Source organism: Sturnira hondurensis, unplaced genomic scaffold, assembly GCF_014824575.4.
Source record: "Sturnira hondurensis isolate 20B ecotype Veracruz unplaced genomic scaffold, ASM1482457v3 Scaffold0019006, whole genome shotgun sequence".
Taxonomy (NCBI): domain Eukaryota; kingdom Metazoa; phylum Chordata; class Mammalia; order Chiroptera; family Phyllostomidae; genus Sturnira; species Sturnira hondurensis.
The window spans coordinates 8,080,717-8,098,333 of NW_028091637.1; the positions used below are offsets into that span (position 1 = coordinate 8,080,717).

At 36.7% G+C, this 17,617-nt stretch overlaps 1 protein-coding gene across 6 annotated transcripts in view; it reads left to right on the forward strand.

The window, feature by feature from the left end:
- The window catches only part of RBMS3 (RNA binding motif single stranded interacting protein 3), a 480,675-nt gene that overhangs the window by 446,254 nt on the left and 16,804 nt on the right, over positions 1-17,617 (forward strand). For all 6 annotated transcript variants that reach the window (XM_037070856.1, XM_037070857.1, XM_037070858.1 and 3 more), the window contains one exon: positions 16,627-16,707. In XM_037070856.1, the coding sequence (XP_036926751.1) occupies positions 16,627-16,707 (81 nt within the window). The remainder of the gene's footprint in view (positions 1-16,626; positions 16,708-17,617) is intronic.

Sequence of the window (17,617 nt, forward strand, 5' to 3'; positions counted from 1 at the left end):
GCGTCTCACCACAGTGATGGAGTCTCAGGCACTGCGGCAGGTTGTCTCCACACTAGTTGTAAGGCAGATGCAGAATGACGGCCGTTATGCGCTGTATGAGTTTCCTGAGAGAGTGCAAACAAAATTCTGCTAATTAGAGTCTCCTAATTAGGAAAAGTTCTGGAGATGCTGTAGAGAGTAATGAAAAATATTTAAAGTAATTAGACAAATTGAATTTGGATACATATTTAAAAAGGACAGCCAACTGTTGATGTCAGAGAAGGTTCCATTAGAGATTAAGGTTTATTGGCGGGATAAGACAGGATCAAATGCCCAATAGGCAAGGTAACACAGGGGCCTGTGTGACTCCCAGCCTGCTGTGTTTGTGGCCAGTTCTATGAAAGCTGATGGTGTTGTGTATATATTTTAAACTCATTTTTTGGCCCAGTTTCCCTTTCAAATTCATATGACCTCCCCAACCACAAGGAATAATTAAACACTCAGCTCAAAATGGTTTAATTTAAAAATAAATGTATTAATTCATGGACCAGAAAAGCCCTAAGTGCAGCGTCTATACTGATTTTGCTTTCTGGTTGACATTGGCTACCTTACTTCTTCTCTACCACTACCCACACAAGTGCACGTCTAGTCCTTTGGTTTACGTTTTATATCTATGTTTTATTTCCCTTTGGAACTACTTCTTATGTGCTTCTCCCAATGAGCAAACCCTGTATTTCTAATTTTTCCAGTGGATGGGAAATATTAAGATTTGCTATAAATTTTCAGCCCTTTAGAGTTTATTTTATCCAGTTTTACTTTACTTGTTTAAAAATGTAACCCAAATCACTGGGTCCTCCAGGATTTTGAAATCAGATAAAATTGGCTGGAACCCCCAATTCCATACCCTTTGGAAGTGTAAAACTTTCTGTGGTGTGCATTTAAGTTTTTGAGGGCATTATAATCACCTCTGCCTGCTCTCTCTAGTCCACAGTGCATTAAATCAGATGTGAAATTTACCCCCTTGCTGGTTTCTCCACACAAACTTTGTGCAGAGTAAAATCAGTAAACACTTGGGGTGTGTTCAATAATGCAAACATAATGAACATTTAAACAAAGTCGATTGAATACAAAGATGCATCTCTGGAAGCCACTGGCAGCTTCCTCACAGTGGGATCTCACCAGCTCATCACTTCCATATGTTCAAGTTCTTCTCGCTCACAACACCTCTCTCCTCCCCCTTTTCCTCTAGCTCCTTCAGGTTCCCTCTCTCTCAGAAACACAAGCTCCCGCTTCTCCCATTTATAACTACTACTTCATGTAGGTTACGCGTCTGTCTCCCACGCCTGCAGTGTCCTACTGCGCCCTCCAAGAGTCACCAACAGGCTTTCCCAGAGAGAGCAGATGAGCATTTCCTGCCGAAGCTGATTTCTTATCCTCCAAAACTATTGAGATGAAATTGTTGTCTTTCATAGTAATGCTATTAATAAAAATGAAAACTAATGATATTTTCCATCTTTTAGATTCCTGATATGAACCTAGTCCTGTGTTAAGAGCTTAGTATGCATTATTTCACTAATATTTCTCAAAAAAAAACCTTTAAAGTGTGAATGTGTGGTTCTATTTTGCAACAAGAAAAGTGAGGTTTATAAATAACAGCGCAAATCTGTCTAACCATCATGATAAACTAATCAATCAGACATATTTTCCTGGGGGGGGGGGGTTTTGGCCGATGTTATTACTCTACAGACTTTAAATTTAAAAATTACTTGTAAAACACCATTATTAAGAAACAATTGTTGGAGGTAGGAATTCACTGATACTTGTACAATCTTATAGCAGTGCAAATTGAGAAATCCTTTTGCAATATGTATCAACAACCTTTTCAACAAAATGAGACTTACACTTATCTTCTTTCGCTCTGGAATACATGAATATTTATGAACATCATTATCTTCATCATTAATTTACTAAATTTGAAGCATAGCATTAGACTAATTTATTTTTCAAATGTTCTTCAAATGAATGTGGCATTCCATGAATCATCCCCAAATCAGTTTATTGTCAAGCAGCTAGATGCCAGAGAATAAAACAAACAACACCATTATAAAATAAGGGTATTTATCCGTTAAATTAAAAGTCACCAAAAATATTGAGTTAACGTATTAATGCCTCAAGCATATTATGTCTCAAAGCAGGTTAATGTCTTAAAAATAATCAACACACTCAAAAACAGAAACAGCAATAAAAACAAAGAACAAAAAGCCAGAAGAAAACAAGTCCAATTACGGACTAGATTATTTGATCGATGGACGGTTTGAATACCTTTTGGAGAAGCTTTTCTGATCAATACCAAAAATAAGGAAAGTTATTATTAGGTATATCTTCTTCTTGTCCATTAAGAAATTATAAAAGCACTAAAGAGTCAAAAATAATAATACCAAAGCTGGTTTCTAGTGACTATTTTTCAAGGTTTATTCATTTGGTACATTTCCATAGAGGGAAATGCTTCTTAGTTTTAGATAGACTTGAATGTAAATGTGAAGTCTTTCTTTTAACTCTCCAGAATAAGTGGCCTCTAAAAATAAGCAGATGGGAGAAAAATAAGAAAGAATATTTACAGATCCAACAAGTAATAGTTGTAGTATTACATACAGGCATTTATATGTCAGCTCATGAATCATCTGAGGTCTCAGTGGGCCTGGAACTTGGAGGTGATGCTATCGGGCCTATTACCCTCATCTGCTGAATCACCATTCTAATTCAGTTTGGTGGGGCTTCTACCCTCATTGCTTTATTCCCAAGACACATCACACTGCTTGCCCAATGGATCATCCATTCACTGCTAACCTCACATGGGATCTTTTCTTTTGTGTCCCCCAAAATAAACTTCTTAAATTCTTACGCTTTGCACAAAAAGTTTTCTCTTCCTCATGTTGTACCTAAAATCTGGTTTGTCTTAAGAATTTAGTCATACCTCAGTACTCATTGACATCAGAGCTTATTATACCCTTTACCCATCACATTTTGATGAGAAAAAAAAATGTTTTAGACTCAGCACTTGCTCAGGACTCATTGCGCTTGCTAGAACTCATATGAGTCACAATGCAGCCCCATAAGAGAAAATGCTTCATTGTTCGGTATACACTGGTTTCAGCACTTGTCACAAGTTCCCAATGAATTGACAATGTACCACTGAATGTCCTTTTTAACCACCCTCTCAAATGGAGGCTTCACTTATTCCTGTGAAATAGATGGAGCTGGAAAAAGATGTTCTCAGTCTCCTATATCACCATTGGCTCTTCTAGAACTGTGCAAGTTCCTCCCCCTCTTAAAGATGACAGAGTTTCAGGATGCTGTCTTCTCCCCTTCTTTTTGCTAATCCCTGTTGATCTCCTTGCCAACCTGCACATTTAATATGGCATTTTGATATTGGCCTCCTCTTGCCTCTAACTCCTGCCTTAATAATGCGATTGCATCACACTAATGTGGAAATACTCTTGGGCAGTGAACTCGCCACCTTTTTGTCAGAGAAAATGAAGGATATCCGGTGTGAACTCCTTCAGTTTCCTGATCTCCAACCCACAAATGAATTGATTCTGGCATTCAGCCTCACCTTCAGAACACTTCTCGACAAGCACCCCACAGCTTCTGACAATGAGAGTACCATTTCCAATGTGATGGGAGATCTTACTTCTACATTTTCTGTCCTGCCTGCGTTTATTCCTGTTACAGTTAATTTTTTTAATTTAAATTGTTTTGCAATTGGATCCAATTTCTTCTCAAATATATGTAGGATGTAGAAATTTTTTTTTGTTCGGAGTTCATGTTCTCTTAATTTTAACCTTATTGCCTTTACCCCAGCCCCAATTATGCAATTAAATAAAAAAGAGAACTGCTTTCTTAACTAACCTATTCTTCCCGAGTTTCTGGTGTCCTCCCTGCAAAAACGTTTCCCATTCATTTACCAAATTCTTCCTTAATACAGGTAAGATGTTGTCACCCAGGCCTGAAGTGGTCCTTACAGTTAGAATTCCTGAATGAACCTATGACCTCTCTAAATAACTTAAGGTTCCCAATACACAAAGGAACCTACCAGTAGGTTTCACTAATGCCAGGCATTTCCTATCAAAGGATTTTGACAGGACTAGGAAAATCTCATCTTTTTTCCTCAATAGTAATTGTTATTTGCTTTATTTTATACCATATGTGCTTTGAAATAAACACACCTTAAGTGCCAACCATGATGAATCAGACATGGTTCCTGTGGGAATTGTCATGGTTTCTCTGTAACAAAGGTAGAGATTAACAACTGTTGAAATGTCATAGGAGAAAGTCATCACTTCCAAATCAAGGACAAAAGCAAGGCTTTATGAAGAAATTTAGCATTTGAACTTAATATGAGAGTCATCTTTTGGATGCGTGTTTAGGAAGAAAGAGGTTAGAACACAGAAGAAACAAAAAAGTCACTGTAAAAAAATTGATGAGGGGGTGCTCTTTACTGGGTGCAGGCAGAGACAGGTCACAGTGCCTCTAAGAACTCAGTGGAAGTTGGTTGAAATTCACCCCGGGATAACATCCTTTGTCTCTTCATCGTTTGACGAGGGTACCATCAAACAAACTGCTTTAAGATTCTTGTGGTGAGGAGTGGAATCTGGACTCTGGCGCTAGAAAGAAGATTCCTTCCAGTCTTTTGTAGTCTATCTTTTGGCCCTTACCTCTTTTTTTTTTCTTTTACTTTGAACTCTTCATGCCTATCCTTGGAGGTAACAATGACATCTGTCTCTTGAAAAAAAAAAAAGGTTGTATTATGTTTTAGAGTTGCCAAATGTACGTGTGCACTCATAGAGCACGCATAATGTAGTACCGTCTACATTTTCCCCCAAATGTGTACCGTTCTTAGAAGTATTTTTCTCAAATAACTTTCTGTCCAATTTTTGCAGTTTCCAATTTGTTGTTGCTTTCTATGTTTTCTTTCTCATTGAGAATATTCCTTCATCTTTCTTCTCCTTTCTTCCTCCCTCCTCACCATGTTCCCCACCCACCTTGGAGTGATCTCTAACACGATCATTCTAACCTGCTGTGTAGGTCACATTTTATCCCTGAAACTCTCTTGTCTAAAAAACAAACACATTAAGTAAGAATATGTTTGATGATTCCTGTTGAGACTGAACTCTTTCAAACTACATTTTAAGGACACCCTCAACACTTTCTCTTCTATTGTTTATCCTAGTCTACTGGGATAATTAGCGTTCACAGTGTGTGGGCCTGAGATGGTTGAGAGGGAATGTTTTGTGTGGAAATGGAATTTACTTTGGGTGGCAGCCTGCATGATTTCCCTTTCACTTTGGCTGAAGCATCTTTACCTAGCCTTATTTAATGCTTTAGTCACAGACTTAAATAGAAAACAACAAAGCTTCCAGGCATATTGAGGACTTCTTAGTGCACTCTCTTTTTTTTTTTTTGACAAAACCCCGCAGTTATTTTTATTTCCAAAATAAAGAAGCAAGCCAGGTCTCCTAGAGAAAAGGTGAAAGGAGCCTGAAGAGGCAAGGACGTTAGTTGTTGGGCTGTGGTTTTATATAAATTTCTGAAAGAACTTTCCAGATAATAAGTCAGTCATTTGTTGAAGGGATTTCTTCTTGATACTTTCAAATTTAGAGACTGATTAAAATAAATGTTTATTTGACCCCAACACCCTCTCTCATTTAAAGAAGTCACTACTCAACAGAGACTTTTAATTTTTTTTACCACTAATAACCACACTAATTTGCAAAACCACTACAAAAATGTTAAGAAACAATAAGAAAGGTATAAACAGGCAAGAGATTTTAAACCCCAGAATGGGAAGACTACCAGAAAGTAGTAATAATACAAAAAGATCAACTTAAAAGGATTTAATTATCTATTCGGTTTTGAGGTAACTATGGTGAATATAACATTAGCAATAGTGAATAATACTTAAAAATTAAATAGCTTTATATATGTAAGATCAAAAAGGAGAAATGAACCCTTGAGGACACCCAATGCGTTAGCAACAAAATTTTTTTCTTTTGGGCTGTATCAGTTTGTGTGGCCCAATCCCTATTTTAATACTATAGTATGCACTTACTGAATACTTGACACATAATAAGAGCTCAATAAAATTTTATTGATCTTGTTAATAAGTGGATTAAGAACATATATCCATTATTGGAATTTTACAAGAGTACCTTGGCCTCTCAGTTTCTGGCAATCTTTTTTGTATCCTAGAATGTGTCCTTAGCAACCTCTGTACCAACTCCAAATCTGAATTTCAAACACTAGTTCAATTTCAGACACGCTACCCTCTGACTATAACCTCCTTCCTTCTACACACTCCTTTAATGACCCTTATGGCAATGATTCTTTGACACCATTAATCCTGCCCACGTGTGTATTACCTACTGCTTGACCAGTATCAGTTCCCCTTCATTTGCTCATATCCAGGCCTAGCTTAGATCTCACAGTAGAGGGTTATACTCACCTTTTTTTTTTAACCCCACCTCTCTTGGCTCACTCTACCTCCATCATACTCTTCTGATGAAACTTTGATCCTCTCGCATCCAGTTCTCAAAATGCTCATTCCTTGGAAGAGCCCCTTTGAATGGCTAAAAACATTTCATCAGTGCTGACGACTCTCATATTACTTGTGTGACCACACAACTTAAATGGGTTCTCAGCACTGCCGGGAAATCATACTGCATGATGCTGGTCCATTCACTCTCTCACTCTCTAAGACAACCATCTCATACCTTCTTCCAAACTTACCATGTCTCACTGTCACCTCATATTTTGCCCCCCAAAATAGAAACAACGAAAAGGGAACTTAGATGCTTACAAATTTCCCAACCTTCTTGCTATGGAATCCATTCAGTCTATCTTGTTTAAATAGATAAACTGTTCCTGGTCTCATCTAAGGTCAATGTTTTCTTTCCTCACTTGGTCTTTTTCTCATTTTTGTAAACTTTTATAGAAGTATAACATATTTACAGAAGAGTGCACAGTTCATGAGTTTATAGCTCAGTAGGTGTTACCAACTGGAAACATGCATGGACCCACCACCTAGATGAAGACAGACAAGTCCTAGTGTTACAGCGACCTCTCTTGTGCCTCATCCTGTTATCACCCCACACGAGTACTCACAGCCCTGAGCTCTAAACCATGAATTCCTTTTGATTGCTTCTAGGCTTTGAATAAATGGAATCGTACATTGTGAACATTTTTATGTCAGCTATTTTTAAAAATCCAACATTGTATCTGTAGGATTCATCTATATTGGTAGAGCAAGTTTTTGTCGTTTATATTATTATACAACATAATTATCAGAATTTATTAGTTCTACTGTTGGTGGACATTTAGGTTATTTTCAATTTGGAACAATTATAAATAAAGCTGCTCTAAATATTTTTTGGCATACCTCGTGGTGTATATATTTTTTAAAGGTTTTATTTATTTATTTTTAGGGAGAGGGGAAGGGAGGAAGAAAAAGAGGAAGAGAGCATTATGTGCAAAAGATACATTGATCAGTTGCCTCTCTCATGCCCCCAACTGGGGACCTAGCCCTTGACCCACACAGGTGTTCTGACTGGGAATCGAACCAGAAACCTTTCAGTTTACAGGCTGGCACTCAATCCACTGAGCCACACTAGCCAGACCCCTCATGGTGTATATTTGAAAGAATTTCTGTCGTTTCCATACCTAGGAGTGGAATCGCTTGGTGATAGGTTCTGTAAGTGTGCAGCTTCTTTGGTACTGCCGTTCAGTTTTACTGAGTGCATGTACAAATTCATACTCCTTCTAGCAGACTACGAGAGGGCTCGCTGTCTGCATCTGCTCCAACACATGCTATTGTTAGGTTTTTTGCCATCTGGCAGGAGCGTAGTGTTATCTCATCCTATTCAGAATTTGTATTACCCTGATGACCAATGAGGGAAGGTTGAGTTCATGTGTATATTGGCCATTTGAATTGTAGATACTCTCTTTTGAAAAGTGTCTGAGTGACTATAGATACTCATATTTTGTTGTTTTTTTAATTAAACTTCTTATTGAAATAACTGTAGATTCTCATGTAGTTGTAAGAAATAACATAGAGAGATCCCTTGTACAATTGCCTCAATTTCCCTCAATATCTGACAAAATTGCAGTGTAATAATCTTGGATGTTCACATTGATACAATTTACAAATTTCATTCAGAGATCCCATTTTACTGACCCTTATTTGGGTGGGTACTAAGTTCATACGATGTTTCCACCTGTATGGACTGTTTTTTGTCCACCACCACAGTCAAGATGCTGAAGAGTCGCAGCATCGCAAGGGCCCTTTCTGTCGCCCATTCACAGCCATACCCATCTTCACATCACTGGCTGCCCTCAGTCCCAATCCCGACACCCACTGGTTTCTATGTCTTAAATTTTTGTCATCTAAAAATGAATCCATGGAATTACATAGTATGTAAGTTTTTGGAATTTTTTTCTTAGTTTACCTTCCTAGAACTTCTTTGACATTATTGCATGCATTATTAGATTATTCAAACTTATTCTTTAAAATTGGGATACTGCCCTGATTTGGGGATTTAAAAATATATTTCATATATAACATTTGTCAAATATATGTATTATCCAAATTTTCCCTCAGTCTTTTGATAGTTTGAGAGTTTTAATTTTATTGTTTAATAAATCTTTTCTATTCCTAGTATTTTGAAGCTTTCCTCCTATTTTCTTCAAAAAGCCATATTATTTATACCTAATATTTTATATCCATACCATTATTTATACCATATTATTTATATCCATGATCTATCCCAATAAAGTATAATGTTAGAATCAGGGATTATTTCTTTTCTATAAAGACATGCATCATTTATTGAAAAAGATCACCCTTTCTCACGTTGAATTACAGTGATGCTCATAAATCATTTGGCTGTACATATATTTGTTTCTAGTTTCTCTATTTTATTCCATTAGTCTACCTCTCTCTCCTTGCAACAATTTCTCTATCTTAATTACCATGACCTTTTAGTACATCTTAATATCTAGTAGTGTATGCATCCTCCAAATTTGTTTTATTTTTTTCTCAAAATTGTCTTGGATGTTCTAGGTCCTTTACATTTCCATATACATTATAGAGTGAGTTCATTGATTTCTACCAAGTCTTCTTGGATTTCAATTTGAATTGAATTGAATGTACAGATTCTTTTTAAAAGACTTAACATTATTATAATATGGAGTCTAACAATCCATGAATTTAATATATCTCTCAATTTATTTAGGTTTTATTTAATTTCTCTTACTAATGCCTTTTAATCTTCAATATAAAAATTTTATGGATTTTCTCAAAGTTATTTCTAGGTATTTAATATTTTGATGCTATCCATACAGTATTTTAAATTTTATTTATAATTGTTGCTGATATATACAAATACACTTTATTTGTGGCATATGGTAATTTTTTACAATTATATTTTAATATATTATTTAGAATGTCTATATATTAGTTGAGTCATCTGTAAATAATGACAGTTTCTTCATCTTTTTGCCTTTTTTTCTTGTCTTATTGTATTGTCTAGAACCTCTAAATCAAAACTGGAACAGGTAAAACTGGACATCTTTATCTCATTCCAAAATTCAAGTAGAAAGGGTTCAGTATGACACCATTAACTGGAATGCTAGCTGTATGTTTTGGGATATAGCCTTCTATTCCTGGTTTCCATCTATTCCTAGTGTACCAAGACATTTTCTCATGTCCAAGTAGTAGATTTTATCAAAGATATTTCTGAATCTTTTGAAATGATCATATAATTCTCTTTTTTGTTCTGTCAATGTGATAAATTATGTGACTTATTTTCAAATATTAAACCTACTTTTCAATCCTGAAATAAATTTAGGAAGTTTGTATAAATGCTTATGAGAGGTATGGAGCTACAATTTTTCCTTCTTGTAATGCCCTATCAATTTTTGATATAAGGGATATGCCAGCTTCCTAAAATGAGTTGTGAAGTGTCCCTTTTGTAGTATCTCCTGGAAGAATTTATGTAAGACTGTTATTATTTACTTCTTAAATGTTTGGAAAACTCACCAGAAAAAATAATTGAAGCTAAAAATGTTATTGTGGGAAGGTTTCAGATTATGAATGCAATTTCCTTAGTAGAAAGAATTATTCGATTTTATTCATTTTTATGTCAGTTTTGCTAAATTGTGCTATTCAACAAATTTTTCTATTTAATATAAGTTGTCAAGTTTATAGACAGAAAGCTGTTCATAATATCCTATTATTATCTTTTCTACCTTCTTACTTCCCGTTCTATAATAAAGTCAGTGAGTCTTTCATTTTCACTACTCCATTGCTTTCATAGTTGCCTTCATTCTGAAATCTGATGTACAATCAGTGTTCAGTTTTTATGTGATTTATTTTTATTTTTTAAGGTGTCTTTGTGGTTCACTGGCCCACTCCTCTGTTCCACCTTTCCCTAGATTTAATTTTACATATTACTAAAAAAAAATAATTGAGAGGGAAGGAGAGAATTCAGTGTGTATACAGAGTTGTTTCTAGTTCAAATTTTAAAACGTAGTTGGTTAATCAGCTATATTTCCATCGTATTATCTTTTATCTTTATGGCTACCACAATGACCTATGAACATGCTCAAACCTAATGAATTTTCTTCTTTTTTCCTCCAATACATTTATGGAAATTGCTTCCCCTACACAATCCAAGGCCTCCACAGCCTGTGGTGACTGCTAACAGGGGATGCGATTTCACCAACCTCCAAGTTTAGAACAACCTCCAAGAGGCGTTCTTGCTGCTCTCTTGCTGTATGCCTCCAACAGCGGCCCAAGTCCCAAACACAGCAACAATCTGTATTTTTTGTGTAATAACTTAACACATATCTCTCTGTGAGTTTAGTACAGTACTATTCTGAGGAACTGGATGGGATACTGTAGGTATATACTCTAAGAATTCTGGGTTCCCACTTCTACCTAGGCCACTAACTGGCCATCTTTTCTCTTCAAATATTTTTACTCCTAGTGTGTGGAGTTTATGCTGCTGTCTATATTCACTAGCACCTACTCTTCAGGGATAGTTCTTCCCATTACTCACAACTGTCCACTGTGTGATTCCTATATTAGCATCTTGAAGAGTGAATAGTCTGCTTTAGGTTACAAAAGCACACACTACTACTATTCTGGGTGGAGATCCCGACTTCCTTTTCCATCACGTCACTAACTGAAGTGGAAAGGATATGGGAGGAACTGAGGTGTGGGTCTGGGTAGGAGTCCCACCATATGCCCTAATGGGCATTCTCTCCTTCCCAGGAGGGTCTCTCCAGCTGTCTTCCTCTATGGATAGTCTGTCATTCATGGAGTGACATAAAGTCTTAGAAAGCATTCTAAAAACTATACTCCAGGCACCTATTACTACTTAGTAAAGCAAGCATACAAAGTGGTACAATTTGCCATCCCAAATTCAGGTATTGCTCCCCAACTGAGATTATACAATGTTACAATCTTTTTAAATGCCCTCCAGACTGCAGAAGACCTCTACCTTCTACAGTGCCTCTCTCCTTCACCACCCCACTTGACTCTGACGAATAATTCAGGTTGTTCCCTGTGTTCTCAAGCTTCCTATATTGGAAGAAACTTTGTACTCAGTGATCTTAAAAGTGAGTCACACTGCACACTGTTTGCATCATCTACCACAATTGCCACTTTCTCTGCTCAACTTTCTTTCTGAGGTGCATTTCATAACTTTCCCGTATACTTCCCTTTGACTTTCTGGGTTCCAAAGAGCCTGGACAACTTCCCTTGCTGAAATTTGCTCAGCAGATTTATGAATTTTATACACTGCAAGGACTATAAGTACCAATTTACAGTGTAAATAGTGCCATGGTAACACCAAATGAGTTAGCTTAATAAATTATTTTAGGAAATTCCAAAAATTGAAATGTGAGAAATTTCTTGCCACTCCTTTGCCTTACAAATAATAAAAATATGTTTCCTCACAAGAAATATGACATTTTTTAGTTTGTTTTGTTGGAAGAAAAAAACATAAATCCAAAACTAAAAAGTTAAGGTTTTTTTCTTTGTCTCCTTTGAAATAGGTAATGATTCCCCAGTAACAGAAACAGTTTGTCCTAACCTAGGCAAAAATACAATTTCTCTCCTGTCTCACCATTTTCCCCTCTGTGTAACTGTCTTGGTGATGCGGTGTCTAGACTTCTTGGAGCAAGTGATGACGTCTGGAATTTATTCTGTGGGTTTGACAATGGCTAGCCAGGTCTCCTGCACACATAAGAAAATCTGGTGCTTTCAGAGTACATAAAAGGCATCAAACTGTTTACCAAAAACATAAAATGTATTCATTCAGGTCAAAGTTTGTGCTGCATACTACATGGAAATATTATATGGACTCACTCATTTTATCCTTATCATCTCATTGTAATGTTGTTCCCACCAGTCCTGTCAACAAAAAACAAAAAACAAACTACCTTCTACTCATGAAAGAATTATGGCAGATTCTAGCTTTTCAGAAAACCTGTAAAATAAATTAGTTTCAAGGATGCACATCCTTTCTTGTTACAGTCTTCATAAGTAATCCAAGGGAATTTATCGAGTCAAAGGAGCACCTTTTTTTTTCATATATATGTATTATCAGTCCTTCTCTTAGTCCTATGTCATTTGCTGGCCGAAAAAAATGAAAGCAGCCTCTGAAGCATCCACATCTAAGCAATTTTTTGTGCAGCCTGGGTTATTAAATCTGACTGTAGTGTGTCTCTTAAGGAAATCAAGCTGCGTGCTTGCAAAGAAAATGTGGGGTTATTTGTCACCAATTACCTAAAGCCGAGAGTTGATCTTACATGTAGCTGTAACCACTTCCTGTAAGCACTTGCTCCTAATTTTACAAGGCTGTCACTTCCTGAGGCTTTACCCTAGAAAATATATGTCTACTTAGGGAGAGTTTTATTGCAAAAGTTTATCCAGAGATAATAGTCTTACAGAGTGTGAAACTCCGTAGCATCAACCTGCTTGAAATAAGTGTCTATTACTAATGTTCAAACATCCTTCTCGGGCACTGACTATTAGTACTTTTCATGACAATAGAAAAATAAGCAATCTGAAAGTAGTTTCTTTTTCATTGAAAGACACACACACACCACACTGAACTGAGCTACCTCATTTACACTAAAATCTCTACTGCTTTTCTTCGGAATAGCAGCATAAAAGCAAGTTAAGTAATAAAATAAGCTAAGCATATGGGGTAGCTCTCCGAGAAGAAAACCAGGTATTCTGAGTATAAAGTAAAATTTTTAAAAGTATGGAAATTAAATTTCAATAAAACATTAATCATAGGTATATTGTATCCTATGTTTCTTAATAAAAACTTCAGTTATTAAAACCCATTAATTTAAAAAAGTATATTACGTGGGAATGATCAAAAGGAAGCCCTTAAGACTATTTACTTAATTTCAAAGGTAATGAAGTGGACTGAAACTTGTGCTGAATTATATATAGGTTAGAAGAGCTGGAGTTTATTCCCTTTATATGTAGGTCTCAGTTTCTCAGTGTGTAAAATGGGTGAACCATCCCGCCTGGCACGCAACATTGCTCGAAGCAGAAGACAAGTGTGCATTTACGCCATAGCAGTCCAGTTTAGGTCGTGTGCACACTTCACTGAATGTCATGGGAGGTATGAAGATTTACTGATTCGTTTTTACTGAGCAAAACGCCAATGGGATTTGGAATAACTCAGAGTCATCTGAAGAAACTTACCTAAGAATTACGGGACATGCTTTCTCCACTAACTACACTGCCTAGGAACTCCAGTTGGGCATGAAAAGTCTAAAATCTGAGATAGCTTCTCCTGTGAGCTGTGTTCCTAAATCTAGTTCACATACCACCTCCTTAGAGATGCCGAGAGCAGATCAAAGTCCTGTCCCTGCAGATGGGTACCAGTGACGTCATCACCTTACGCAAAGAGCGCACATACTCACTTATTATGCCAGTTGCAAAGTCTGGAATTACGAACTCTGGAATAGAAAATAACCAAACCCATGATGGTTTGTTCTTTTATTAGTAAATGATAACTCTTGGAAAATATGATTAAAGAGTGTGAACCACAACAGTATCAAAATCTGTGTAATTTAGGTAATTTCATAGTTGGTAAAAATATATTCCCACTTCGAATCTACTAGGATTTTTGAGACTCAATTAAAGAAACATTTTTCCGATGTATGTTCTTTAAAGTATGGGTCCCCCCCTCCATGCCGTGGACTGGTACTGGCCTGGGCCTGTTAGTAAATCACAGCACGAGGTGAGCCTGAACATAATGCGCTTGAATCATCCCAAACCATCCACCCCCTGCCCAACCTCCACCGTATCCAGGAAACTGGTCCCTGATGCCACAAATGTTGGGGACCGCTGCAGAGAGCGCTAGTTCTAAGCAGAATTATTAGGTGCTACAGAAATGTTTCAGAAATGCTGACCTTTAACTAGGCTTCAGTAAAATATGATTTCTCAAGAGTTTTTTTTTTATTATGTGTCAATATCAAAGAAGAGAATATATTAGGCAGCATTGCTCAAATGTGTTGGAACACATAAAGCTTTTATCTCACGTGAACGGGCATTCTATAAAAAATGCATGGTAGGAAAACCTAAATCAAAGGCTATTTAAGACCTGTATAGCACAGTCAAACCACCTGGCTGAAGTAGTTAGGGGACTGTAATTACCCCCCAGAATACTCTCTAAAGCAGTTTTGTTGGTAATACAAACACCTGCCACGGGGACCTAGATGTGAAATAGTAATTGCTAAAATGTGACTCCAGAGTTCTGTACTGTTTTAAAAAATGGATAACAATCAGATACCTGAATAATTATTATCTGCTTATGGACAATGAGTGGGATAAAGTATTTATTTAAACATTATATAAACACATTATGGGGTTGGGGAAATTAATATCTATAATGAGCTCAGAATTATCAATGGCTAAGAGGCATGCAAGACTTATCATTGAAAGTGGAAGGCTTTCTACTCATATCCTCTTATTCAGCCATTGAACAATAACTTACTGCGAATCAGGCATTTGGTGCATTAGAGGATGGAGAGACAAGTAAAACTTAGCCCATGTCTTCAGGGGATAATAGTCAGGACATTTGTAATAGAGGAGAAATGAATGTTATGAGATCTCAGAGGACAGGGCGCAGAAAGCTCTGGTAATTTTCAGACATACAGCTAAATTGGTAATATCACCAGTCTTTTCAAACAGTCACTCTTGGTCCAAGTTACAAGGCTGTTTAGTATAGATATGAATTGCACTCAGTGGTTTTTAGTAGCAACTAGAATGCAGAAAACTGTTCGTTTGATTTGGAGTTGCTGTATTAAGGTTGTCTCTATTTTTAGGAAATAGATGAAGAAGGATAGCGCATAGTTTGCAATGAAGATGCATTTATTCCAGAATTGCTTTGCTGCTATAATTCTCCATAAATGTTGAACAACAATTGATAAGCTAGCCTCCATTCAGAAATTTCCCTTGATTCTGGATCATCATGTCTCTTGGGTACTGAAAGTACCAAGATATGTAAAACAATAATTTAGGTTTTGCATATGTATGCATGGCCTTAGTTTTTGAACTCAGCAAATTTAGAAGAATAGATATTCACAGGCTTGTGATTTTACACAAACATAATTTTTCCAACCTTCATGCATTGAGAAAATTTGTCTTCATCAGATGATTCTGATTCTAAAGTGTTGTTATGTTCACCAAGTTTAGAAACTCAGAAATATAGTTGATTTTATAGAAAGTTCCATTCTCAAAGAGTAGAACTTTGAGTTTATGGGTGGGGAGGTTATAGTAGAAATAGGAACATGGGTTATACGTTCTATAAGGTGAGCATGTCATTTTTCTACAAAAATATATCTTATCCCTGGTACATATGTTACCGAATGCTAAAACTTAGTGAAAAAAGGACCTGAATGTTTCAGTGTTTATTTGGCTGAAGAAAACGTGGAGAGTTTAAAGAGTTGAAAAGGAAATCCCGGCAGTGGCAGGGGGATGGGGTGGAGAGGGAATGAAGGAGGTCCCGACAGTGTCTGCGACACCAGTAGTTTAATGTATAAAATAGCGATGTGAAAATGACAAAGGGATGACATTCACCAATTCTGAACGTGGCTGCAGAAATATTTCTTGCATTGCTCCTCTATTATTTTTATTTCAACAAATCATGACTAACAATATGATTCATTCATTCAACAAATAATTTGTTGAGAGTCTCCTATATGATGGATGCCAGCAATAAAATCGAGAAAGAACAAGGACATGATTGATCCCTGCCCTCATGGAGTTTATGTTTTAGTTGTGAACGTGAAATATTTCAGACCTGATATAGACTGTTTACAAAAACAAAGTGAGTAAAAAGGGGTGAATTAATTCACACTGTTGCTGAAAGTGGGCTGCTGTTAGTACTGAATCAGTAAAGGGAGGTGATTCTATACTGAGAGGAACTGCATTATTTTGGGTCAAAATAAAGTTTAACCTGAATCACGCACTGGCCATGGGCCAGATAGCTCATGTGACATCTACTTTTCTCATTGATTGCAATCCCAAGTTCACCTGCATTTTTCTTTGATTCCCTCTAGTATATGACTGCTGCTGCTCCTATGCAAGGGACCTACATTCCCCAGTACACGCCTGTGCCTCCGACAGCTGTTTCTATTGAAGTAAGTCCGTCTCTGGGTTAGAGAAAGAGGGTCAGAGAGATACAGCTCAGCCACGTACACTGTGGTCCCCATAACCCAAGGAATCCTTACACGTGGTTTTTATGCTGCTCTGAAACTTGAAATTGCTAGCTCAGTATATAAAATTGCATGCCTTTACTGGGACAGGCCTAGGTCTTCCTTTGCACATAAAATAAGTTAATTTGTTAGAAAGGCATGTGAGAAGTGTCATTGTCATATTTAGAGAAAAGATCAGAGACCGAGTCTCTACCCCATCAAATGTTAACCACAAATACCCATAAATAGGGAGGGGAAAAAAGTTTGCAAATATTTAAAGGAGCTAGTTCTCTAGTTGCTTGTTTCTCAAAGAGTGGTCCCTGGACCAGCATCATAGGTGTCACTGGGGAGCTTGTTTAAAACTGCAAACTCTCAAATATAGCCCAAACCTACTGAATCAAAATTTAAATTAAAAAAAAAATTCAGGTAACATTACTTTATAATGTTATATAAGTTTAAGGTGTGTAACATTATATGTCACCATCTGTATATACTACATTGTGCTCACCACCAAAAGCCTAGCTTCCATTTGCCACCTGATATCTGACCCAGTTTGCCCTCCTCCACACCCCTTCTCCTCAGGTAACCACCAGTCTGCTGTCTGTACCTATGCGTTTGTTTTTGTCTGGTTTGTTTATTTATTTTTTGTTTTATCCTCTACATATGAGTGGAATTGTATGGGTTTTTTTTTTTTTGGTCTTTTTTCACCTGGCTTATTTCATTTAGCATAGTACCCTTCTGATCCCTCCATGTTGTCGCAAATGGCAATATTTCTTTTTTATGGCTAAGTAGTATTCCAATATATATGCTCTAGGGCAAAAGTAGGTTTACAGTTGTGAGTATGCAATTCACAGAG